A 25,816-nucleotide genomic window follows, 5' to 3' on the forward strand; every position below is an offset into this window, starting at 1 on the left:
GCAACCTGCCCAAGCCCCCACCATTTCTCCTTCACCCATATCCAGATAGCTGATGTTCTGAAAGAGCTGCAAAATCTGTACCCCTACAAATCAGCCGGGCTAGACAATCTGGACCCTCTCTTTCTTTAATGATCTGCCAAAATTGTTGCAACCTCTATTACTAGCTTGTTCAACCTCTCTTTTGTATCGTCTGAGATTCCCAAAGATTGGAAAGCTGCCGCGGTCATCCCCCTCACTGGGGGATGACCCAAACTGCTACAGACCTATATCTATCCTACCCTGTATCTCTAAGGTCTTCGAACGCCAAGTTAACAAACAGATTACTGACCATTTTGAATCACATCGTACCTTCTCCGCTATGCAATCTGGTTTCCGAGCTGGTCATGGGTGCACCTCAGCCACGCTCAAGGTCCTTAACGATATCATAACCGCCATCGATAAGAGACATTACTGTGCAGCTGTAATTCATCGACCTGAGCAAGGCTTTTGACTCTGTCAATCACCACATTCTTATTGGCAGACTCAAGAGCCTTGGTTTCTCAAATGATTGCCTCGCCTGGTTCACCAACTACTTCTCTGATAGAGCTCAGTGTGTCAAATCCGAGGGCCTGTTGTCCGGACCAATGGCAGTCTCTATGGGTTCAAATCTCGGGCCGACTCTCTTCTCTGTATACATCAATGATGTCGCTCTTGCTGCTGGTGATTCTCTGATCCACCTCTACGCAGACGACACCATTCTGTATACTTCTGGCCCTTCTTTGGACACTGTGTTAACTAACCTCCAGACGAGCTTCAATGCCATACAACTATCCTTCCTTGGCCTCCAACTGCTCTTAAACGCAAATAAAACTAAATGCATGCTATTCAACCGATCATTGCCCGCACCTGCCCGCCCATCCAGCATCACTACTCTGGACGGCTCTGACTTAAAATACGTGGATAACTACAAATACCTAGGTGTCTGGCTAGACTGTAAACTCTCCTTCCAGACTCACATTAAGCATCTCCAATCAAAAATTAAATCTAGAATCGGCTTCCTATTTCGCAACAAAGCTTCCTTCACTCATGCTGCCAAACATACCCTCGTAAAACTGAACATCCTACCGATCCTTGACTTCGGCGATGTCATCTATAAAATTGCCTCGAACACTCTACTCAGCAAACTGGATGTAGTCTATCACAGTGTCATCCGTTTTGTCACCAAAGCCCCATATACTACCCACCACTGCGACCTGTACGCTCTCGTTGGCTGGCCCTCGCTTCATACTCGTCGCCAAACCCACTGGCTACAGGTTATCTACAAGTCTCTGCTAGGTAAAGCCCCGCCCTATCTCAGCTCGCTGGTCACCATAGCATCACCCACTCGTAGCACATGCTCCAGCAGGTATATCTCACTGGTCACCCCCAAAGCCAATTAATCCTTTGTTCGCCTTTCTTTCCAGTTCTCTGCTGCCACTGACTGGAACGAACTGCAAAAATCACTGAAGCTGGAGATTCCCATCTCCCTCACTAGCTTTAAGAACCATCTGTCAGAGCAGCTCACAGATCACTGCACCTGTTCATAGCCCATCTGTATACAGCCCATCTATCTACCTCATTCCCATACTGTATTTATTTATTTTGCTCCTTTTGCACCACAGTATCTCTACTTGCACATCCATCTTTTGCACATCTACCATTCCAGTGTTTAATTGCCATATTGTAATTACTTCGCCACCATGGCCTGTTATTGCCTTAACTCCCTTATTTGACCTTATTTGCACTCATTGTATATAGACTGTGTTTTCTTATTTTTCTACTGTATTATTCACTGTATGTTTTGTTCATTCCATGTGTAACTCTGTGTTGTTGTATGTGTCGAACTGCTATGCTTTATCTTGGCCCGGTCGCAGTTGCAAATGAGAACTTGTTCTCAACTAGCTTACCTGGTTAAATAAAGGTGAAATAAATAAAAAAATTAAACTCTGTGAATCTAACTAAATTAGACTTTCCACACCAACTTAAGTAGTTTATTACTCACTGGCTAAGTTTACTTAGTGCCTGTCTCTTTTTCAGCCAGGACTCTGTACAACGAGTACATTGTCGAGTACATTTACAAGTAACTGAATTGCCTGTAGTGTATGTGTGGCAATACCGACAATGCTTCAGTCCTTTACAGTGATGTAGATAGTGGTAAAAAAAAAATGGTGGGTAAACTCAGATCACCGGTCACGGTGAAAAAACTAACACTCCCTATACTTACAATGTATTTTTCTGCAAAAGGTGGGTAAATTGTTGGGCAAAAATCAAAGTTGGGTACCCTCCACTAGACCACTGCTCCTTAACTCTGAGACACTTGAAACCCAGGCTTCACTTCACTTTCTTGGAGACACAAATCAAGAAGTCCTCCTTCAACCTCAACAATCCTCAGTTTGTCCCTATCTACTAATGAGTCTATAATTAAGCAGCAGGTCATTAATACATCAGCACATCCCCAATAGAAGTTAGAAGGTACTGTGCTAAACGGCTTCTAAAAACAAACAGTTCAGAGTGCCAGCAAGATACTTCAACGTTTTACTGCTGAAATCATCAGGGTTGGAATGAAGGGAACAAGGAGGCTGTCTTTTAAATAGGGATCGTCTTTTCTTGTGTGGGTCTCTCTGATGACCTGGAGGAAAGAGAGGAGAAGACTGGGTACATTGTTTAGTGTGAGTCTGCCAACGGAAAATACGCCTAGAGGTCTGGGCCATGTGACTGTTTTTACGGCCACAGTCTTGTTGTCACATGGGTATCTCAGCAATGTACGGGTTAAAGATCCGTTGCATGGCTTCCCAACTCAAGGGTATCAGACTCAAATATGGACCACTCCCAACTAGGCCTCTTGTAGTTAGTAACAGTCAAATCAAAGCGTTATCTTTATGTTTGAAATATTTTTTTTTCATGTCTCATGTCAGTCTCTCATGCTGTGTTCTCTACAATACTGTATATACAGTATATCTACAATAGGTTTATGTGAGTGTGAATGGTATGTTTTATTTCTCACTTATATATAACAAGTCATTTTCGCCATGACACTTAGTTACTTCCAATTCCACAATGACATGCATGATTTTGTAAACAATCGCTCTCCCTTCCTTCTCCTGAATCACATAGAATGTTTTCATGCTCTGAACAGAGATAGAAAATACGAGATTCCAGTATGCCTATGTGTGGGTGCTTTAGCTCTCTGTCTCTGTATGGATACTCGATATGGCTCGTCTCCTCTGTAGTGTGGGAACTGGGAGATATTGTTCTGTTGTAGGTGGGCTGTATCTCTACTACAGAGTCAAGCCAGCTCAAACAAGCCCTGTTATAAGACATGTGGTGTGGCACACAGAGATCAGGTGCATGGGATTGGAGATGAAGCTCCCAGCAGGCCACCTCTCACTTTCACTCGCTTCAGGGGAGAATCTTCATTCGAGATCTGTGCACTTACAATAAGTTGACGATTGTGTAAATCATGCATTGATGTCAAATCAAATCAAATTGTATTGGACACATGCACATGGTTAGCAGATGTTAATCCGAGTGTAGCGAAATGCTTCTAGTTTCAACCGTGCAGTAATATCTAACAAGTAATCTAACAATTTTACAACAACTACCTTATACACACAAGTGTAAAGGAATGAATAAGTACATATAAATATATGGATGAGCGATGGCCGAACGGCATAGGCAAGATCAAGTAGATGGTATAGAGTACAGTATATACAGTGGGGGCAAAAAAAGTATTTAGTCAGCCACCAATTGTGCAAGTTTTCCCACTTAAAAAGATGAGAGAGGCCTGTAATTTTCATCACAGGTACACTTCAACTATGACAGACAAAATGAGAAAAAAAATCCAGAAAATCACATTGTACGATTTTTTATGAATTTATTTGCAAATTATGGTGGAAAATAAGTATTTGGTCAATAACAAAAGTTTATCTCAATATTTTGTTATATACCCTTTGTTGGCAATGACTGAGGTCAAACGGTGATACAGCCTGACAGGATGCTCTCGATTGTGCATCTGTTAAAGTTTGTGTTTTTTGGTGACAAGCCAAATTTCTTCAGCCTCCTAAGGTTGGAGAGGCGCTGTTGCGCCTTCTTCACCACACTGTCTATGTGGGTGGACTATTTCAGTTTGTCCGTGATGTGTACGTAGAGGAACTTAAAACTTTCCACCTTCTCCACTACTGTCCCGTCGATGTGGATAGGGGGGTGCTCCCTCTGCTGTTTCCTGAAGTCCACGATCATCTCCTTTGTTTTGATGACGTTGAGTGTGAGGTTATTTTCCTGACACCACACTCCGAGGGCCCTAACCTCATCCATGTAGGCCGTCTCGTCGTTGTTGTAATCAAGCCTACCACTGTAGTGTTGTCTGCAAACTTGATGATTAAGTTGGAGGCGTGCATGGAAACGCAGTCATGGGTGAACAGGGAGTACAGGAGAGGGCTGAGAACGCATCCTTGTGGGGCCCCAGTGTTGAGGATCGGCGGGGTGGAGATGTTGTTTCCTACCCTCACCACCTGGAGGCAGCCTGTCAGAAAATCCAGGACCCAGTTGCACAGGGCGGGGTCGAGACCCAGGGTCTTGAGCTTAATGATGAGTTTGGAGGGTACAATGGTGTTAATTGCTGAGCTGTAATCGATGAACAGCATTCTTACATGGTATTCCTCTTGTCCAGATGGGTTAGGGCAGTGTGTGGTGTGATTGCGATTGCGTTGTCTGTGGACCTATTGGGGCGGTAAGCAAATTGGAGTGGGTCTAGGGTGTCAGGTAGGGTAGAGGTGATTTGATCCTTGACTAGTCTCTCAAAGCACTTCTTGATGACGGAAGTGAGTGCTACGGGGCGATAGTTATTTAGCTCAGTTACCTTAACTTTCTTGGGAACAGGAACAATGGTGGCCATCTTGAAGCATGTGGAAACAGCAGACTGGGATAGAGATCGATTGAATATGTCCGTAAACACACCAGCCAGCTGGTCTGCCCATGCTCTGAGGACGTGGCTAGGGATTCCGTCTGGGCCGGCGGGCCTTGCGAGGGTTAACACGTTTAAATGTTTTACTCACATTGGCTGCGGTGAAGGAGAGCCTGCAGGTTTTGTTAGCGGACCGTGTCAGTGGCACTGTATTGTCCTCTAAGCGAGCAAGGAAGTTATTTAGTTTGTCTGGAAACAAGACGTCGGTGTCCGCGACTGGGCTTGTTTTCTTTTTGTAATCCGTGATTGACTGTAGACCCTGCTACAAACGTCTCTTGTCTAAGCCGTTGAATTACGACTCTACTTTGTCTCTATACTGACACTTAGCTTGTTTGATTGCCTTGCGGAGGGAATAGCTACACTGTTTGTATTCTGTCATGTTTCCAGTCGCCTTGCCATGAATAAAAGCAGTGCTTCGCGCTTTCAGTTTTGCGCGAATGCTGCCATCCATCCACGGTTTCTGGTTGGGGAAGGTTTTAATAGTCACCGTGGGTACAACATCACCGATGCACTTGCTAATAAACTCGCTCACCGAATCAGCATATACATCAATGTTGTTGTCTGAGGCTATCCGGGAACATATCCCAGTCCACGCGATTGAAGCAATCTTGAAGCGAGGAATCAGATTGGTTGGACCAGCGTTGAACAGACCTGAGCACGGGCATTTCCTGTTTTAGTTTTTGTCTATAGGCTGGGAGCAAAAAAATGGAGTTGTGGTCAGATTTGCCAAAAGGAGGGCTTTGTATGCGTTGCGGAAGTTAGAGTAGCAATGATCTAGAATTTTTCCAGCCTGGGTCTCGCATTCGATATGGAAGATTTGTGTGAAGTTAGGATATCTGTCACACATCACTTAGCCATACCGGCAGTTAAACATATAAACATGCAAACATACACACTTGTTCCCTTACAGCTTCGAAATGGACTGGTATTCAAAACAGACAATATTACTCAGACCTAGGCTACTTGGCTAGAGCGATATCAGAAATGTTTCGTCTCTATACTCTATTGTATGTGTCTAGTCCCTGTGCTGTGGTATGTACTGTGTCACAGACACTAGTCTCTTGGTCTAATCTGGTTTGATCTTGTTTGATCACAAACCTAATCTACAGGGGAAGGTTTGCCCTCAACAAATGTGTATATGGCATTAGAATACAGTATCTGCTCTTTGAAATAATTCCCCATGTGTCCTTTATCCATAGTCCGATCATGATAGTGCCATTTTATAAATGTCATCACTCATGACAATTAGAATTATGACTGGAATTTGGCATTGAATCCAGAGATGCTGAAAGTGTTATTTTGTTTAGTGTACATCCCTGATACATTCCCTAAAGTTTGCAGTATCTAGATGTTTCAAATCAAACTCTATAGAGCTCATAGGGTGCTCTCGGGAGATGGTAAAACATTGAAACTATCTATCTTGCTTCCTCCCTCCACACCCCCCTACATATTGTGTTATATGTGTTTGTGCTTCCATTTCTGTCTGTTTGAGAATAATACAGGGCCTAACTGTCTTGTAAAAAAAGGGTGGCAGGTAGCCTAGCCGTTAGAACGTTGGGCCAGTAACCGAAAGGTTGCTGGTTTGAATATCAGAGCCAGCAAGGTGAAAAATCTGTCAATGTGCCCTTGAGCAAGGCACTTCAACCTAACACGGTACTACTAAGGCTGACCCTCTAAAACAACATGTTTCACTGCACCTATCTGGGGTTTGTGATTATTTAAAAAAGTAGATATAAAAAATAAAAATAAGAATGTATTATGAATGGAAATATACAGTACAAACCTCTGTGTTTCAAAAATGTAATCTGACTTTAACAATGCATGTTATTCCTCTTTCAAACACTGACATTGCTGCACGATTGGATGTTGATATGATGATGCACACTCTGTTATCTCATGTCAAAAACATTTCAAGATCAACATTGATGTCAAGTTATAATCTAACCATGTGTAACACCATTACTGTTGTGTTTGTGTTTACAGTCACGGAGTGTTGACAAGCAGCATGCAGTCATCAACTACGAGTTAACCAGCGATGAGCACAAAGTCAAGGACCTTGGCAGCCTGAACGGGGTGAGTGAGAGGAGGGTGATGGGGTAGGGGAGGAATAGAGAAGAGATGTAAAGGGGTCAGGGGATAAAGGGACATTTCACCGCTGTTCCATTTCACTATATATGTCCATTAATGTGCTATTAACATATCATATGTGTCATAAACATTTTGAATTTCCTCACTACACGCAAATATGAGCGTTTCTGCATCTCACCAGTAGAAACGGGCCAGCTACATTTCCGGGCTGTAAGCAAACCACAATATCCAGAATTCATATCAATTTCAGGACGTAGTACCACCCGTGGAGGTGTATCCAGTTGATGTGAGAAATATCAAAACATTTATGTTTGTAGCCAGCACTTTCAGCCAGATGGTTTCGAAACGGAACTGAAGTCTCAACTAATGGGGTTGCCATGTCGACCGAATGTTGAAAAGTGACGCTATTCCATCGATTTTCCCCTTCGCTTCAAAGAGGAGCGCATCCGATCCGCCAACATCAGAGCAGAGGTCAAACTGAGGTAACGTAGCTAACGATAATTAGCTAACTAGCTAGCATTGAACTTCATTTGTTTATCTAAACCAAAAACTAGATGGCTAGCTTTCATAATACGCTGGCTAGACATTCCAAAATATATCAATGTAGTTAGCCAGCTGCTATCTGGTGATGTGATTTGTAACTTTGCAAGTAAACGTTAGCTTCGTTAGTTTACGTTGGCTAACCATGAGTTAGCTAACCAACTACCGCAGAGGCTAATGTGACTGTGTTCTATTTAGAGTCCCATCAACCTATGCAGAGGCATCAAGCTCAGCGCCCGGAACTAGTGTAAGTCACTTTCTAAAATCTACTAAATATTTCCATGACTCCATGATGAGCAAATAAATATACTGGAGCTAGGCACAAACATAGTCTGTGTCGTGTTGTCATAGTTGGTGCGTTTACAAGTACTGTAGGCTGCAACTTCTACTGTATGGTGTGAGTGACTGACTGGTGTCAGTTGGGAGTGGGTATTGTGTGTGAAGGCATGATCTATTGACATGAGGGGTGTGGGTGGATGTAGTACCTTGTTTAAGTGTGTATTGGTAAAGAAACTGGCTAATCACTGACTACTGTGTGTTCTACACACTAATCCTGCTGCTGATGACAGACCTTGACACCAGCTTTAGTAGTACAGAGCCTGTATACCCATTGGAAGAAATATTTTAGCCTTGAAATAGCTCAAACTCATCATGATCTGACTTTAAAACAAGCCAGGACAGCCAAAGGTATTTATGAAAGCAAAATCACCAATACACTGAACTGTCTACAAGACAAGTGCTCTTAAAACGTTTCACACTCTTGCAGTCAGTTCTTTGGCATGGGGAGAGGGGCTGTTAGTATACTCTTCTATCCTATTCACTCTATTGTTGGCAGTGCTTTTCTACCCAATACCCAACTGTAGGTGCTCATACACAACAATACACGACTAGACTGTCTACAAGTGAACCCCCCCCCACGTTTCACATATTTGCTAACAGCCTATTTCAATGCCCCATTATTGACTCTGAGTGTAACAAATTTTATTCTATGGTTACACATCCCCATGATCAGTCTTCATATCTTTCCAGGAGACTTGCAGTACAAACAAATCTTCTGCAAGAGGTGGAATCAGTGGGTGGTGAAGAAAGTGTATGAGAGGCTAGTCCACCTGGCTGTGGAGTGCAGGAAGAACCAGATGGTTGTCTACAAGGAGCCAGAGTCACAGCCCCACAAACCCAACATCGCCACAGCGCAAAAGCCTGCAAAACCAGCTGCCATTACCCTACACAAGAAGAGGTTCACCAGCTGAAGAACATTCTAGAACCTGCCTGGAACATTCAACCAACACAACATCCATATTCAGTTAGACTGATGTTGTAGTATAATATATAATGCCCAGTATGCGCACAACTGCATTGTGATATTGCTACAGTAGCTGTGGTACAGTATGTATATAATGGTGTTTTATACCTTTTTTAAACTGTACTGACAAGTGACTAAATGATTCCAGCTGTATAAGAAACCAATAAAGAGTTGACTTCAACTTCTGGAGCAGTTCATTCTAATATTCATGAAATGTATTTGGATCAACTAGCTTCAGTCTTACTGCTAAAACAAATTATGCAGGGAGTTGGTGTAGCATTTGAACTTACATTTGTTGGCAAGTTAACATGTTTCAATGAAACAGTAGATTAGTCTGTCAATGTAGCAAATACTGTAAGTAGACATGGCTTGTATTCAAGAAAAAGTTTATTTGCTCAGGAGACCGAGGTGAGTTTACATAGCAGAATGCAGGAACAGTTATGGAAATGTATGACATATACAGTAGAAGAAAGATATACCACTAACGCTTCTAATATATACTACAGTTCTACAAAGGGAATACATGCATATGGTGTGTTTGGGTGGTGCAGTGAGGTATTCGGAGTCACTTTGGTACAACGGGAGATTGTTGTCATGGGACCTGTCACATCTCTTCAGAGTCATCATCTTTGTATCCAAGCGGTATTGTCTTTGAGAGAAATAAGAAAATGCTATCACACATTCATGGTAAATCATTGTGCACTATCTATATTGCTATTGTAGCAGCATGGTGTAGAATATGAGACGTCTCAAAAACAGATGTTAGCTAGCTAGCTACAACACACAGGTACAGTTACTCTAAGACTAACATGAGTCATAAAGCCAATGTCATTCCTTTACCCTTCGCCATCATTTATCCAGTTTTGCTCCTGAGAGGCACTGAGGCTAGCTAGCTATAACATTAGACTACAATACATTTTAGGTATTGCAAATGCACAACTAGTTTGGCAAGCTTGCCTTGTAGTGGTACTAGCAAGCCGAAGCATGACCTGAAAAACATTCCCGCGTGTAAGAAGAGAGTTTATATTGCTAGCTAAGCTACCGGCAGCAAAACAGCTTACTCGTTTGTCAATTGCCCTCATGAGTCCTGGTCTAGCGGGTCTAGGCTGCCACCGCTGCTATTTGGTCTTGCAATTATTTGTCTCACTGTCTCAACTCCTCTTCAGTGTATTCCAGCTCAAATAAATAGGCATCTATGTTCCTATGTAAAAGAACATTAAAACATGTTTTTGTCATCCTGCTCTTCTTGAAAGGAGGAATCATCAGAAGCAACCACTGTAGCTAATTATTTAGCAATCCCGGATAGACGGTAACATAGCTCCTGTGAACCTGTAAACTATTACCGCTCCCATTTGGAAAAGCCTGCCTTTAAGGGTGGGAACAAGGAAGTAGGGCTCCCGTTAGGCTGTAATATTTACAAAGCCAGGGAAACGGAAAATTAGTAAACCTAAATATCCTGAAATGGCCTGGCAGATAGGCACATGGTTGAGACAAGTCCAATGGCTTTATTGAACAAGCACAACCATATCTACTCACTGCTAGCTTGATCGTACAATCCGCGAAACCCAAAGACCACAATAATTGCTACAAAACATGACTCCATTCATTTTTAGATCAGACACCAGGCTCAAGCAACCAATGACGTCATTGGTTGAACTCTCCCTGTGCGAAAATAGAAAATACAGCTATAGTGCATAATTATGTCTGAAACACAGTCTTATCATTCATAATTATGCAGGGAGACTGGACAAAACACCCCAAACTTTTGAGCGCTGAAGTTTCCCTTTAAATTCTTCATCTCTAGGCTAATAAAATTTGCTCCAGCTTTGACTTGAGAGGGCTGGGTTTATTACCTTATCTGTAAATGTGTGTCATATGGCATTAACAGAACGTATTCTCATATGATGTGCCCATATTCTACACCATGATCTTTTCACGTAAAACCATGTTGAAGTGCTCTTCCCGCCACATGGTGTGAGTAATGTGTTAGTTAGGCCTAGTTCTGCTGATGACTCAGTGTGTAAATCACTCAGTGTGTAGGCTAACCCACTAGCTTGGAACCACTGTGACACATTATCTCAGGCAGGAAGCTGAAGTCATAACCTCTTTCTCCTGAATCATGCTCCAGCATTCCTCCCCCACAGTCCAAGGGCCCGTAGCGACAGGAAGTAGCACTCCATCCCATGCTGGGCCAATCAGAGCCTGACTGCTGAATGACCTGCACATCTAGCTCATCTTTAGGATAGATCTTGAATCATAAGGAAAGTCAGCGGTATGACTTATTAGGTGTATACTCAATCTGTCTCTCCAGGACACTGTTCTGATAAATCCTGATAACAACAACAGCTAGTCTAGTCATAACTGCATCTCCTAAATAGACATTGTAACAACCTCTAAGCAAAGATTTAAATGACCGAATTTAACCCTGCTTCTCTTTTAGAGTGACATTAAATAGCGGCCTTCTGAGTGGCGCAGGGCACTGTGGCGCAAGGCACTGCATCTCAATGCTTGAGGCGTCACTACAGACCCGGGTTCGATCCCTGGCTGTGTCACAGCCGGCCGTGACTAGGAGATCCATGAGGCGGCGCACAGTTGGCCCAGTGTCATCTGGGTTAGGGAGGGTTTGGCCGGCCGAGATTCCCTTGTCCCATCGTGCTCCAAAGACTCCTTGTGGCTGGCTTCGGGGTTAAGCAAGCAGTGCCGTGCCGTGTTTTGCAGGATGCATGGCTCTCGACCTTCGCCTCTCCGATTCCATACGGGAGTTGCAGCGATGGGACAAGAATGTAACAACCAATTGGGGTAAAAATAATAAAAGAGGGACTTAAAATAGAGAGCTTGTGAGGCGTCTGTTTATCAAACTAGGCGCTCTAATGTACTTGTCCTCTTGCTCAGTTGTGCACAGCATTGTACCAGATCTTCAGTTTCTTGGCAGTTTCTCACACGAAATAGCCTTCATTTCTCAGAACAAGAATAGACTGACGAATATCAGAAGAAATGTCTTTGTTTCTGGCCATTTTGAGCCTGTAATCGAACTCACAAAGGCTGATGCTCCAGATACTCAGTCAATCAATAAATCAATCAAATGTATTTATAAAGCCCTTCTTACATCAGCTGATGTCACAAAGTACTGTACAGAAACCCAGCCTAAAACCCCAAACAGCAAGCAATGCAGGTGTAGAAACACAGTGGCTAGGAAAAACTCCCTTGAAAGGCCAGAACCTAGGAAGAAACCTAGAAAGGAACCAGGCTATAACGGGTGGCCAGCCCTCTTCCGGCTGTGCCGGGTGGAGATTATAACAGAACATGGCCAACATGTTAAAATGTTCATAGATGACCAGCAGGGTCAAATAATAATAATCACAGTGGTTGTAGAGGGTGCAACAGGTCAGCACCTCAGGAGTAAATGTCAGTTGGCTTTTCATAGCCGATCTTTCAGAGTATCTCTACCACTCCTGCTGTCTCTAGAGAGTTGAAAACAGCAGGTCTGTCCGGTGAATTGGTCAGGGTTCCATAGCCGCAGGCAGAACAGTTGAAACTGGAGCAGCAGCACGACAAGGTGGACTGGGGAGTCATCAGGCCAGGTAGTCCTGAGGCATGGTCCTAGGGCTCAGGTCCTCCGAGGGATAGAAATAAAGAAATAGAGAAAAAGCAGAGAGCAGTGAATTTACAATGCAAACCAAGTCCCAAACGTTTTTCTCTCTTTACTCAATTAGTCTAAGGAAGGCCAGTTTTATTGCTTCTTTAATCAGAACAACAGTTTTCAGCTGTGCTAACATAATTTCAAAAGGTTTTCTAATGATCAATTAGCCTTTTAAAATGCTAAACTTGGATTAGCTAACACAACGTGCCATTGGAACACAGGAGTGATGGTTGCTGATAATGGGCCTCTGTACGCATATGTAGATATTCCATATAAAATCAGCCGTTTCCAGCTACAATAGTCATTTACAACATTAACAATGTCTACACTGTATTTCTGATCAATTTGATGTCGTTTTAATGGACAGAAAATGTGCTTTTCTTTCAAAAACAAGGACATTTCTAAGTGACTCCAAACTTTTGAACGGTAGTGTGTATTCAAAATATAAACACGCATACAAAATAAAATTGAGTTGTCTTTCCTTTTATAATGTAACTTTGGCTGGTTCTTATGGGGGTAATGGAGAGAGACCTGCAAGAAAACCAGAAATCACATTTACTTATTATTTTTATTGTCCTGATCTAATACAACCCTGATCCAGCCATCACCCTTTTCCTTTACGTTTTTGATGATTTGTATCTGAGAATGAAACGTGATATGATTGTATTCTGGGTTAAGTGTAGCCTGAAATTAAGTGTGCTGGGAACAGTTTCCCTAAATTCATTATGTATTTACCCGTGGGGGTTTTAAGCAATGAGAACTGGGCTGGCATGCCTGGCACTGGAGAGAGTCAGAGAGCAGTGAATTTCCAATGCAATCCATGTTCAAAAAGGTTCTCTCTCTTTTCTCTCCATACAGACATTTGTGAATGATGTTCGAATCCAAGAGCAGATGTATATCACTTTGAAGATCGATGACAAGTTAAGGTTTGGATATGATATCCTTTCAATCATTCCGTCATTACAACCTTAGTGACACAACAGTACTTCAATCCCTAAAAACATGTACCATCTGTTAATTTAATTGCTCTCGTCCCACTGATCATTTGTCAAGCTGTAGAGTTTTTGTGTGTCAAGCTGTCATTCACTCTATTGTGGTTTTGGCCTTGAATGACAGTTATGTTTGTATAATGAAGTGGCTGTAAGGATAGTTGCAAACAGTGATAGATACAAACAAGTGTCTTTCCTTAACCTGTCTCACATACCAACCTGTTCACGGTGGTGCGAGGCGAGATGACTGTCCCAGACGAGGCTCTGCAGGTAAGACACTTCCTGCCTTGCTGAACTCCAGACACAACACACATTACACAACACACACCACACAACCCTTTACATGTTGTGCGAGATGGCGTGTATGCAACCTTCACTAGACAAAGACCTACATGTACAGTGCCCCCAGAAAGTATTCACACCCCTTTACTTTTTCCACATTTTGTTGTGTTACAGCCTGAATTTAAAATGGATTACATTGAGATTTGTTGTCACTGGCCTACACACACTAAACCATAATGTAAAAGTGGAATTATGTTATTTTTTTTGACTAATTAATAAAACATGTAAAGCTGAAATATCTTGAGTCAATAAGTATTCCGCCCCTTTGTTATGGCAAGCCTAAATAAGTTTAGGAGTAAACATGTGCTTAACAAGTCACATAATAAGTTGCATGGACTCACTCTGTGTGCAATAATAGTGTTTAACATGATTGCTAAATGACTACCTCATCTCTGTACCCCACACATACATACATCTGTAAGGTCCCTCAGTCGGGCAGTGAATTTCAAACACAGATTCAACCACAAAGTCCAGGGAGGTTTTCCAATGCCTCGCAAAGAAAGGCACCTATTGATAGATTGGTAGAAATAAAAAGCTGACATTGAATATCCCTTTGAGCATGGTGAAGTTGTTAATTACACTTTAGATGGTGTATCAATACACCCAGTCACTACAAAGATACAGGCGTCCTTTCTAACTCAGTTGCCGGAGAGGAAGGAAACCGCTCAGGGATTTCAAGATAAGGCCAATGGTGACTTTAAAACAGTTACAGAGATTAATGGCTGTGATAGGAGAAAACAGAGGATGAATCAACAACATTGTAGTTACTCCACAATACTAATCTAAACGACAGAGTGAAAAGAAGGAAGCTTGTGCAGAATAAAAATATTCCAAAACATGCATCCTGTTTGCAACAAGGCACTAAAGTAATACTGCAAAAAGCAATTAACTTTTTATCGTAAATACAAAGTGTTATGTTTGGGGCAAATCCAATACAACACATTACTGAGTACCACTCTCCATATTTTCAAGCATAGTGGTGGCTGCATCATGTTATGGGTATGCTTATAATCGTTAAGGACTGGGGAGTTTTTCAGGATAAAAAATAAACAGAATGGAGCAAAGCACAAGCAAAATCCCGAAGGAAAACCTGGTTCAGTCTGCTTTCCACCAGACACTGGAAGATTAATTCACCTTTCAGCAGGACAATAACTTAAAACGCAAGAGTTGCTTACCAAGAAGACTCAGAGTTACAGTTTTGACTTAAATCTGCTTGAAAATCTATGGAGAGACCTGAAAATGGTTGTCTAGCAATGATCAACTACCAATTTGACAGAGCTTGAAAAAAAATGTTTGGTTAGGTCAGGGTGTGACTTTGGTGGGCAAATCTATGTTTCTATTTCTTTGTTGGCCTAGTATGGTTCCCAATCAGTTTATCGTTGTCTCTGATTGGGGATTATACTTAGGCAGCCCTTTTTCCCACCTTCAGTTGTGGGATCTTGTTTTTGTACAGTTACTGTGTAGCCTGCAGAACGTTACGTTTGTTTATCTTCTTTTTTTTGGTGTTCATCAAAATAAAGAAAGATGTACGCTTACCACCCTGCGCCTTGGTCTCATTCCAACAACGGATGTAACAATATGAAAAGAATAATGGGCAAATATTGTACAATCCAGGTGTGCTAAGCTCTTAGAGACTTACCCAGAAAGACTCACAGCTGTAATCACTGCCAAATGTGATTCTAACATTGACTCAGGGGTATTGACTCAGGGGGGTTGAATACTTACAGTATCTAATCAAGATATATTAGTGGTTTATTTTCTTTTACATATGTTAGAATTGTTCTTCCATTTTGAGTAATTTGTGTAGATCGTTGACAATTAAATACATTTTACTCCCACTTTGTAACACAACAAAATGTGGAAAAAGTGAAGGGTTATGAATACTTTCTGAAGGCACTGTGCACAATATCTATTTTGTTCTCAATATTGTGCTAAATATCTCATTTCTGCTAAATAGGAAAATAGCACCGTTTATATCATAGTATAAAAAAGTGTTTGTACAGTCGTGGCCAAAAGTTTTGAGAATGACACAAATATTAATTTTCACAAAGTTTGCTGCTTCAGTGTCTTTAGATATTTTTGTCAGATGTTACTATGGAATACTGAAGTATAATTACAAGCATTTCATAAGTGTCAAAGGCTTTTATTGACAATTACATGAAGTTGATACAAAGAGTCAATATTTGCAGTGTTGACCCTTCTTTTTCAAGACCTCTGAAATCCGCCCTGGCATGCTGTCAATTAACTTCTGGGCCACATCCTGACTGATGGCAGCCCATTCTTGCATAATCAATGATTGGAGTTTGTCAGAATTTGTGGGTTTTTGTTTGTCCACCCGCCTCTTGAGGATTGACCACAAGTTCTCAATGGGATTAAGGTCTGGGGAGTTTCCTGGCCATGGACCCAAAATATTGATGTTTTGTTCCCCGAGCCACTTAGTTATCACTTTTGCCTTATGGCAAGGTGCTCCATCATGCTGGAAAAGGCATTGTTCATCACCAAACTGTTCCTGGATGGTTGGGAGAAGTTGGTCTCGGAGGATGTGTTGGTACCATTCTTTATTCATGGCTGTGTTCTTAGGCAAAATTGTGAGTGAGCCCACTCCCTTTGCTGAGAAGCAACCCCACACATGAATGGTCTCAGGATGCTTTACTGTTGGCATGACACAGGGCTGGTGGTAGCGCTCACCTTGTCTTCTCAGGACAAGCTTTTTTCCGGATGCCCCAAACAATCAGAAAGGGGATTCATCAGAGAAAATGACTTTACCTCAGTTCTCAGCAGTCCAATCCCTGTACCTTTTGCAGAATATCAGTCTGTCCATGATGTTTTTCCTGGAGAGAAGTGGCTTCTTTGCTTCCCTTCTTGACACCAGGCCATCCTCCAAAAGTCTTCGCCTCACTGTGCGTGCAGATGCACTCACACCTGCCTGCTACCATTCCTGAGCAAGCTCTGTACTGGTGGTGCCCCGATCCCGCAGCTGAATCAACTTTAGGAGACGGTCCTGGAGCTTGCTGGACTTTCTTGGGCGCCCTGAAGCCTTCTTCATAACAATTGAACTGCTCTCCTTGAAGTTCTTGATGATCCGATAAATGGTTGATTTAGGTGCAATCTTACTGGCAGCAATATACTTGCCTGTGAAGCCCTTTTTGTGCAAAGCAATGATGACGGCACGTGTTTCCTTGCAGGTAACCATGATTGACAGAGGAAGAACAATGATTCAAAGCACCACCCTCCTTTTGATGTTTCCAGTCTGTTTTTCGAACTCAATCAGCATGACAGAGTGATCTCCAGCCTTGTCCTCAACAACACCTGTGTTAACGAGAGAATCACTGACATGATGTCAGCTGGTCCTTTTGTGGCAGGGCTGAAATGCAGTGGAAATGTTTTTGGGGGATTCAGTTCATTTACATGGCAAAAAGGGACTTTGCAATTAATTGCATTTAATCTGATCACTCTTCATAACATTCTGGAGTATATGCAAATTGCCATCATACAAACTGAGGCAGCAGACTTTGTTAATTTGTGTCATTCCCAAAATGTTTGGCCACGACTGTAAGTAGACTCATGAGCTCATAGCTTGCCCCATGCAAATATAACTTTGGGCTGTGTGTGTGTGTGTGTGTGTGTGTGTGTGTGTGTGTGTGTGTGTGTGTGTGTGTGTGTGTGTGTGTGTGTGTGTGTGTGTGTGTGTGTGTGTGTGTGTGTGCGTGCGTGTGCGTGTCAGCATTAGATGAAAGATTATATTTTTTACCATGAACTCTGTCTTCCACTGCTGTGTCTCTTCCACTCTCTCTCTCCCTTGCCCCCTCGCCCCCTCACTGTCTCCCTCCCTCCCTCTTTTTCCCTCCATCAGCATGAGAAGTTCACCAGCCAGCTCCAGCTGAGTAAGAAGCCTTCCAACGGTGAGCCCACCAAGTCACCTGCCAAATCTCCTCCCAAGTCTCCTGCTAAGACCCCCAAGTCCTCCAGCTGCAGACCAGCCGAGAGCAAGGCAGCCGAGGGGACCATGGAGCCATCAGCCAAACCTGCCGAATCACACAAGGGAGATGACAAGATGGCAGGTGAGAGCAGGAAGCACATATAAGAGATGACATGTATGTTGTACATTACGGTATGATCCAGTCATTTCAGGGAATAACTTAATGGGATATTTCATTGTTGATCTTCAAGTGATTCAGTCATGACACAGTATTTGGAGATTTGGCCCTTTCTGCATCCAAGTTGTGACTAGATTCATAATTCCATTTTATACCGATAGCATTTTAGAATCAGTATTCTAAATGAGTAAGCAACGATTGTCATGATCCCACCGTAGATGATACAGTATAGATAGACATGTCATCTGAAAAGACTAATAAATCTCTACTTTTCACTGCCTGTCTCCTCTGGAGCTTTTTCTTTTCATTTATAGGCTGTAATAAAAGAGTGAGGGCTTAGGGCGGATGTTTAAATAACACATTGTAAATCCAGCTGAATCTCATTAAAGCAACCTTAAAAACAACACAATAATCTGAACAACTGTCCCTGTACCACTGGAGGGTCTTATCTGATTGGCCAGCCTAGCATGCTCCTGGGCCCACTATCAGTAGCTGAATGAGCATTATTCCAATCAAATAGCTATAATTATCTACAGGAGGCAGTAGAGTGTCTGCAGCTGCTCCCGCTCTCCTCTGTTTCTGTTTCTGTCATCTCTCCCCTGTGCTTTTGGCAGGAGGAATGTCCGCTACACTTGCATCGTTTACACGCTCAATAGTCAATTCACTCAGCTGGAGTGGGAGCTTATGCTGGTGTTGGTGTAGGTAACAGTGGATATTTTACGGATGTTAGTGTCTCTTACAGTAGGTGGTACAGATACTGGATACTCTGTGGTAGGCTGAGGGGATGTCTTGAGTTGAATAGCTGCTGTATTACAGGCTTTTGCATTGTGACAGTACATGGTTCATTGTCATTACATTAGGAATCTCAGAGGGAGTTTTTGCTATGTACTGGCCTTTTACAGTAGGTTACCTGGGGCGGTAGGTAGCCTAGGCTATCAAAAGGTCCCTGGTTCGAATCCCGGGCCGACTAGGTGAAAAATCGGTCTACATAACCTTGAGCAAGGCACTTAACCCCGATTGCTCCTGTAAATTGCACTGGATTAGAGTGTCTGCTAAATGACTTAAATGTTAAGCTGTTTGGTCCCTATGGATTGAGTAGTTCGTTCTGAAATATGAGAAGATGTCCTTAATGAATGGCTTTAGCCGTTGTCTATAGTCTCAGGATAAAAAAAACAGATGTTCTAACACTGTCATATGGGGCATCAGGCTTAATCCATGAGTCCAGTGTACCAGCATTACATGCAACCCTGCTTGCCACCCACTATGTGTTTAATTACAACATCTGCAGTGGGGGCCTTCAGCAGAAGGCCTATAATGATAGGCAGAGGCACATCCACATACGTCTCCTCCATTACCCGACGGCCCTTAAAAAATAGGAGGCAGGAAGCGTTTACATGTGTTTCTCCTTTGCTGCCACCTGGATATTTTAGCCTGTTAATTGTCAGTTTGATGCTAATGTGTTGGTCCCCCCTGACGACGCAGGGAATCACTGTATGTTCCCTTTCCTCTCTGCAACACACCACACCATAGGTTCACTGGAGATATTATGCAAGCAGGCATAGCTCCTCACCAAGCTTACAGCATTTATAGGCTCCTCACCAATCTTGCAGCAGTAATAGGCATTTATAGGCATTTTTAACACAAGCATCTGTAAGTATGTGCTGCAATTAATGCTTTCTCTGGGTTTTGTTCAACATATGTAGGATCTTAATTTGAGCTAGTTTGCCACAGCAGAAAAATCATCCTGCAGCAACAGGAAATTGGGGCGGCAGGGTAGCCTAGTGGTTAGAGCGTTGGACTAGTAACCGAAAGGTTGCAAGTTCATATCCCTGAGCTGACAAATCTGTCATTCTGCCCCTGACCAGGCAGGCCGTTATTGAAAATAAGAATCTGTTCTTAACTGACTTTCCTAGTTAAATAAAGGTAAAATAAATAGATAGAAACGTGAATTATTATAATTCATGGTGGTTTTTGTAGGGGTTGATCAGAAAAATCAAGTCTGAAATTTCGAAGTGGGATTTACAAACTTCAGAAGCCTTTTAAACCTCAAATATACAACAAGTTTTAAATGTCTTGCATTTCAGAAAAGTTGCCCTGCAACAGGGTGATCAAATGAAGATCCGGCATCTGTATGCAAAGTCAGTGCTTATTTAAACTTGAAGTGATTATGTTCCATTTAGCTATTGTGACTTTATTTGTAGTAAATTAGCCTACACATCATGTCCCGACCTGGGTTCAACTAGCAACATACTATTGGTCTTGACTTGGACTGAAATAGATGCTGGTACTCATTTTGGGGGCCGGTACTGTTTATATTTAGGTGCTGGCGCTCTACAATACTTTTGAGCTAATATTCTATAAGAGGAACAGGAGCTCAAGCAGTAGAACATTTTAGGTGCCGGTACTCAGCTCTGGTGAACTCCTGCCCAAGTCAAGCACTGGTCATCTGTAACACAGCGAAATGTGTCTGTTGGTTCAAATGAGGATCAGACAAAGTCCAGGAAGAGATTCTCCTCTTAAACATTTCAACCGATAAACACAGCCAACCTCCAGCCAGTCTGTTTGAAGTCAGATCTGCCATATGTGTTGGTTGTGTGTTGACTTAAGCTCATTGGTGATAAGGGATCAGAGCATGGTGTTGATGGGTTTGTCCCTCTGTGTCCTGCTGACTGGGTTATGTAGGTCAGTGGAATGGCTAAAGCCAAATCAGTGCTCCATGACCCATCATCCAGCTTTAAGACAGAGGGATTAAAATACACTAGTGCAGCTGTGCTCAGGAAGTATTGCATGACCATCACAGTAACTACTGGCCCGTTACTGTGTCCATTGATTTCATTCATATACATGCCTGTTTCACAAGCACAATGGGTAGATTATTCAATCTAAATCTAGTGAAACGTCTTGTGTTTGTGTTATAGGGGACATAGCAGCATTGCACCGGGGAACCCCTCTGTATGGACAGCCATCTTGGTGGGGGGATGGGGACGCAGACGATGAGAACTCCTTCAAGCAGGAGACCAAGACGTGTGGGAAGAAGCATGACAGCTCTGCAGCAGGTAAGAACCCCAAAAAAATGACCTCATCATATCTCAAATAAAAACAAATGTGTACATGTCTAGATGTTCAGATGCATGCATACTGTACAGTATACTCTAAGGCCTAAAGAACATGATCCAATGACATTCCTGAGGGCTTGAGGTCAAATCAAGATAAACTGATCTGCTATCTTTTTACTTGTGTTCAGTTTTTATGAATTGGCAGGGAATTTGAGCTGGCAATTTTTTTGTAGAGGTTCCTGGTTGATCAGTGTACCCTATGCAATGTTTGTTCTGAAATATTCCTGTGGTTATAACGGAACTATAGCATGCCAACGTTGGAACATAAAGCACAGAATACTTTCTGTAAGTAGTGAAATGATGGCTTTATGTTAATTCCCAGACTTATCCTGTCTCTGTGTATTGAGGGTAATGGCCATCCGGACTCGCAGTACACAGTGTGTATATACACTGTGTGTGTGTCTGTGTTGGCCCGAAGGACTGGGATCCCATTAACTTGTGCTGGGCAGGAGTAACAGGATTAGAGATTAGACCAGGCTTGGACGCAGCAGGACACCCAATGGGTGCTGGGGTGGACTGGGGGAAGGCCGACCAGACCTCTTAGACTATTAGATCATAGAGCTGTCCTTACACTATCAACAGTCAGAGCTGGACAATAGCACCAGTGCAGTGCATGTCCTCGGCAGCTCTTAGGAAAGCCAACATTTTGGGATAAACTGAGGCTTGTGATCGGAAAGCCTGGAGGACTTTTATTTTAATTCAAGTATGGGAGAGGTTGCATCTATCATGGAACTCAGTAAGTTGAAGCAATTTAACAGATTCTTTGTGTGACCATTGACATGTGTAGAAAGTATAGTGTAGGCTACTTTTGAATTACAATTCTATTAAACAACAGTTGATTAATGTAAGGATATTTGTATTATGACCATGTTCATTTTGGGGGGGAAAATGTCGGAAGTTTACATAGTTTAGTTTAAGTTTACATACACCTTAGCCAAATACATTAAAACTCAGTTTTTCACAATTCCTGACATAAAATCCTAGTGAAAATGTCAGAATAATAGTAGAGAGTGATTTATTTCAGCTTTTATTTCTTTCATCACATTCCCAGTGGATCAGAAGTTTACATACACTCAATTAGTATTTGGTAGCATTGCCTTTAAATTGTTTAACTTGGGTCAAAAGTTTCAGGTAACCTTCCACAAGCTTCCCACAATAAGTTGGGTGAATTTTGGCCCATTCCTCCTGACAGAGCTGGTGTAACTAAGTCAGGTTCGTAGGCCTCCTTGCTTGCACACACTTTTTCAGTTCTGCCCACAAATTTTGTATAGGATTGAGGTCAGGGCTTTGTGATGGCCACTCCAATACCTTGATTTTGTTGTCATTAAGCCATTTTGCCACAACTTTGGAAGTATGCTTGGGGTCATTGTCCATTTGGAAGACCCATTAACAACCAAGCTTTAACTTCCTGACTGATGTCTTGAGATGTTGCTTCCAAATATCCACATAATTTTCCTGCCTCATGACGCCATCTATTTTGTGAAGTGCACCAGCCCCTCCTGCAGCAAAGCACCCTCACAACATGATGCTGCCACCCCCGTGCTTCACGGTTTGGATGGTGTTCTTCGGCTTGCAAGCCTCCCCTTTTTCCTCCAAACATAACGATGGTCATTATGGCCAAACAGTTCTATTTTTGTTTCATCAGACCAGAGGGCATTTCTGCAAAAAGTACGATCTTTGTCCCCATGCGCAGTTGCAAACCGTAGTCTGGCTTTTTTATGGTGGTTTTGGAGCAGTGGCTTCTTCCTTGCTGAGCGGCCTTTCAGGTTGTGTTGATATAGGACTCGTTTCACTGTGGATATAGATACTTTTGTACCTGTTTCCTTCAGCATCTTCACAAGGTCCTTTGCTGTTGTTCTGGGATTGATTTTCTATTTTTGCACCAAAGTACGTTCACCTCTAGGAGATATAACTTGTCTCCTTCCTGAGCGGTATGATGGCTGCATGGTCCCATGGTTTTAATACTTGTGTACAATTGTTTGTACAGATGAATGTAGTACCTGAAGGTATACAGATGAATGTAGTACCTTCAGGCGTTTGGAAATTGCTCCCAAGGATTAACCAGACTTGTGGAGGTCTACAATTTTTGAAGGTATGCCTTGAACTACATCCACAGGTACACCTCCAATTGCCTCAAATGATGGAAATTAGCCTATCAGAAGCTTCTAAAGCCATGACATAATTTTTGGGAATTTTACAAGCTGTTTAAAGACACTGTCAACTTCGTGTCTGTAAACTTCTGACCCACTGGAATTGTGATACAGTGAAATATAAGTGGAATAATCTGTCTGTAAACAATTGTTGGAAAAATGACTTGTGTCATGCACAAACGACATGCCAAAACTATAGTTTGTGGAGTGGTTGAAAAACGAGTTTTAATGACTCCAACCTAAGTGTATGTAAACGTCCAACTTCAACTGTAAAATCGCAATATTATTGTGAAAGCAGTGCTCTTATGTACAGTAGATGGTATGTAGTGACCACTGACCTGTCCTTATCTCTGTTATTGAGAGGACCACAGTAGAGGGCAGTTGACTGGTCTGTCAGCCGTTGTTAATATGGACAGCATCCCCAAGGAAAGTGTCACAAACAGTGGGCCTTCCTGACCAGTCTTTAGTGACAGCCCCAAGCTTCAACAGAGTGCACCGGTGTGTTATCTATGTAATTGTAAGCCATGTCTCTCCGGTGGCATAAAAACAGATCCGGGTTATATTCATGGTCATTCAATGTAAGTGATACGTGTGCAGTATAGACAGCTTGCAGTGAGCGTGGGTGGTAGGCTGGTAGTGGGTGCTGAAGTCTATAGGGTACCCATATAATGTTATGGAGTTCTATGTGATTATGTAGAAACTGCTCCTTCTTCTCTGAATCTGAAAGCACTCACACCCTCCGCTTCGAATGCCACTTAAGGGAAGTCACTGAGGACAACACTCTCTCTGTTCAAAACAAGACACCATATCCACCCTCCTCTCCTCAGCGTCCAGCTACACTCTCTCTCTCTTTTTCTCTTTCTCTCACAGGGGCATACATTGTGAGTTTATCAAGCCAAGGAGCCTTCAGCTTTGAATAGCATTATCTGCAGGCATTCTTTAGTCAACAAAGGGAACTTCGACTGGTGTGGAGGAGAGATAGAAAACCTTTTTAATGAATCAGCATTATTTTCCTGAAAGCCTAGAGTCTCTTGAGAGCCCAAAGAAGGCACATAATAAGGGTACGCCAATAAGGTGTACACACAATACAGTTCCCCACATCAAAGAGCCAATTTATAATCTAATCTCCTCCCATAGCTATTTCTGTAGTGTGGAGAGGGCATACTACCCCCACTTGCCCTAGTAGAGAGAGGCTAACTAACAACAGAAGGTAGCAGTGGAGGGGAAGTGAGATAGTTTAGAGGAACGGTCTCATGTACTATTGAATAGATTCTGTTGTAGCCGCCCCAGCCCCTTCCTTATGTATTGTCACTCAGGGCTATTGGGTTACGCCGTTGCACCAGCTCTCACAGAGCGCTGAAACAAACCGCTTTCTCCAACACTGAAACTCTCATTCGCTATCTAGTCTATAGTAACTTGCTAAAGTAGTAACTTGCTAAAGTCCTTATATATATTGTTTTGCTAATTACTCAATTTAAGGACATAGTTTACTGGGAATCCGAACTGAGGCTTTAATTTTGAAGAGGGAACCACCCCTGCCTGAACTTGCACTTTCTTTGGCCACCTGTGGCTTTTAAGGAGGATATTCAGTCAGTCAGGCCGTTTCAGCTATGAGGTATGTGTTCTCACTTTTAAAGGCACTCTGGTCACTTCAGGGCGGTGGATTAATGAATATAAAACACTTAAAGTCCTGCCAGATTACTTAGATGTATTATATTGTTAAGTATACATTTGGTTCCTGTCATGAATATGTAATGACATGGGTGTTGTTAGTAATGCTTTGTATGTCTCATGGACTCTAATGTACAGTACACTGAGTGTCCATGTTAAAGCAATGGCCACCATGACCCTCAGTGCTTTTGAGTTGAGTTTTCACATCAGTCACATGAGTCTTAATGTGATCATTAGAGGAAGGGTGGTAGTATTTATAAAAAAGGGAAGTTCTAGGCTTATGTTCTGATTTTCTTGTTCGGGGAAGCAGTGGGTGTTATTGATGCTTGGATAGGATGAAACCACAGCCTTATTTACTGCCAGACCTGTTGGTGACTATAATCTAGGACCCCATGCAAGTGGTACCAGTTTGAATGTACAGTGCCTTCAGAAAGTATTCAGACCCCTTTAATAACGTTACAGCATTATTCTAAAATATATGAAATAGATTGTTTTCCTCATCAATCTACACACAATAGCCCATAATGACAAAGCAAAAACAGGTTTTTAGAAGTGCTTGCTAACTTATAAAAAATTGGAGCAGGTTTTCATCAAGGGGCTCTCTGTACCTTGCTCTGTTCATCTTTGCCTCGATCCTGACTGGTCTCCCAGTTCCTGCCTCTGAAAAAAAATCCACACAGCATGATGCTGCCATCACTATACTTCACCGTAGGGATGGTGCCAGGCTTCCTCCAGACATGACGCTTGGCATTCAGGCCAAAGTGCTAAATCTTGGTTTCATCAGACCAGAGAATCTTGTTTCTCATAGTCCGAGAGACTTTAGGTGCCTTTTGGCAAACTCCAAGCGCGCTGTCATGTGCCTTTTACTGATGAGCCTTTTACTGATTTACTCCCCCGAT

At 42.5% G+C, this 25,816-nt stretch overlaps 1 protein-coding gene and 1 long non-coding RNA gene across 12 annotated transcripts in view; both read left to right on the forward strand.

The window, feature by feature from the left end:
• cep170aa (centrosomal protein 170Aa) overlaps positions 1–25,816 on the forward strand; it is a 67,714-nt gene that overhangs the window by 15,468 nt on the left and 26,430 nt on the right. For 8 of the 11 annotated variants that reach the window (XM_090212919.1, XM_090212921.1, XM_090212924.1 and 5 more), the window contains exon 1: positions 24,543–24,861. Coding sequence is in view for 2 of the 11 variants with exons in the window: in XM_021576350.3 (XP_021432025.3) it covers positions 6,965–7,054; positions 13,411–13,489; positions 13,753–13,811; positions 17,737–17,944; positions 20,899–21,036 (574 nt within the window). In the remaining 9 variants the exon portion in view is untranslated. Of the gene's footprint in view, positions 1–6,964; positions 7,055–13,410; positions 13,490–13,752; positions 13,812–17,736; positions 17,945–20,898; positions 21,037–24,542; positions 24,862–25,816 lie in introns of those variants that run through there. The other 3 variants (XM_021576350.3, XM_090212918.1, XM_090212920.1) reach the window with 2 other exon arrangements.
• On the forward strand, positions 7,412–9,093 carry LOC149974573 (uncharacterized). Its single transcript, XR_016489477.1, has 3 exons — positions 7,412–7,551; positions 7,808–7,856; positions 8,639–9,093. It is a non-coding gene; the product is annotated as an uncharacterized LOC149974573 (long non-coding RNA).

Source organism: Oncorhynchus mykiss, chromosome 20, assembly GCF_057628025.1.
Source record: "Oncorhynchus mykiss isolate SJ-2025 chromosome 20, ASM5762802v1, whole genome shotgun sequence".
In the NCBI taxonomy this organism is placed as follows: domain Eukaryota; kingdom Metazoa; phylum Chordata; class Actinopteri; order Salmoniformes; family Salmonidae; genus Oncorhynchus; species Oncorhynchus mykiss.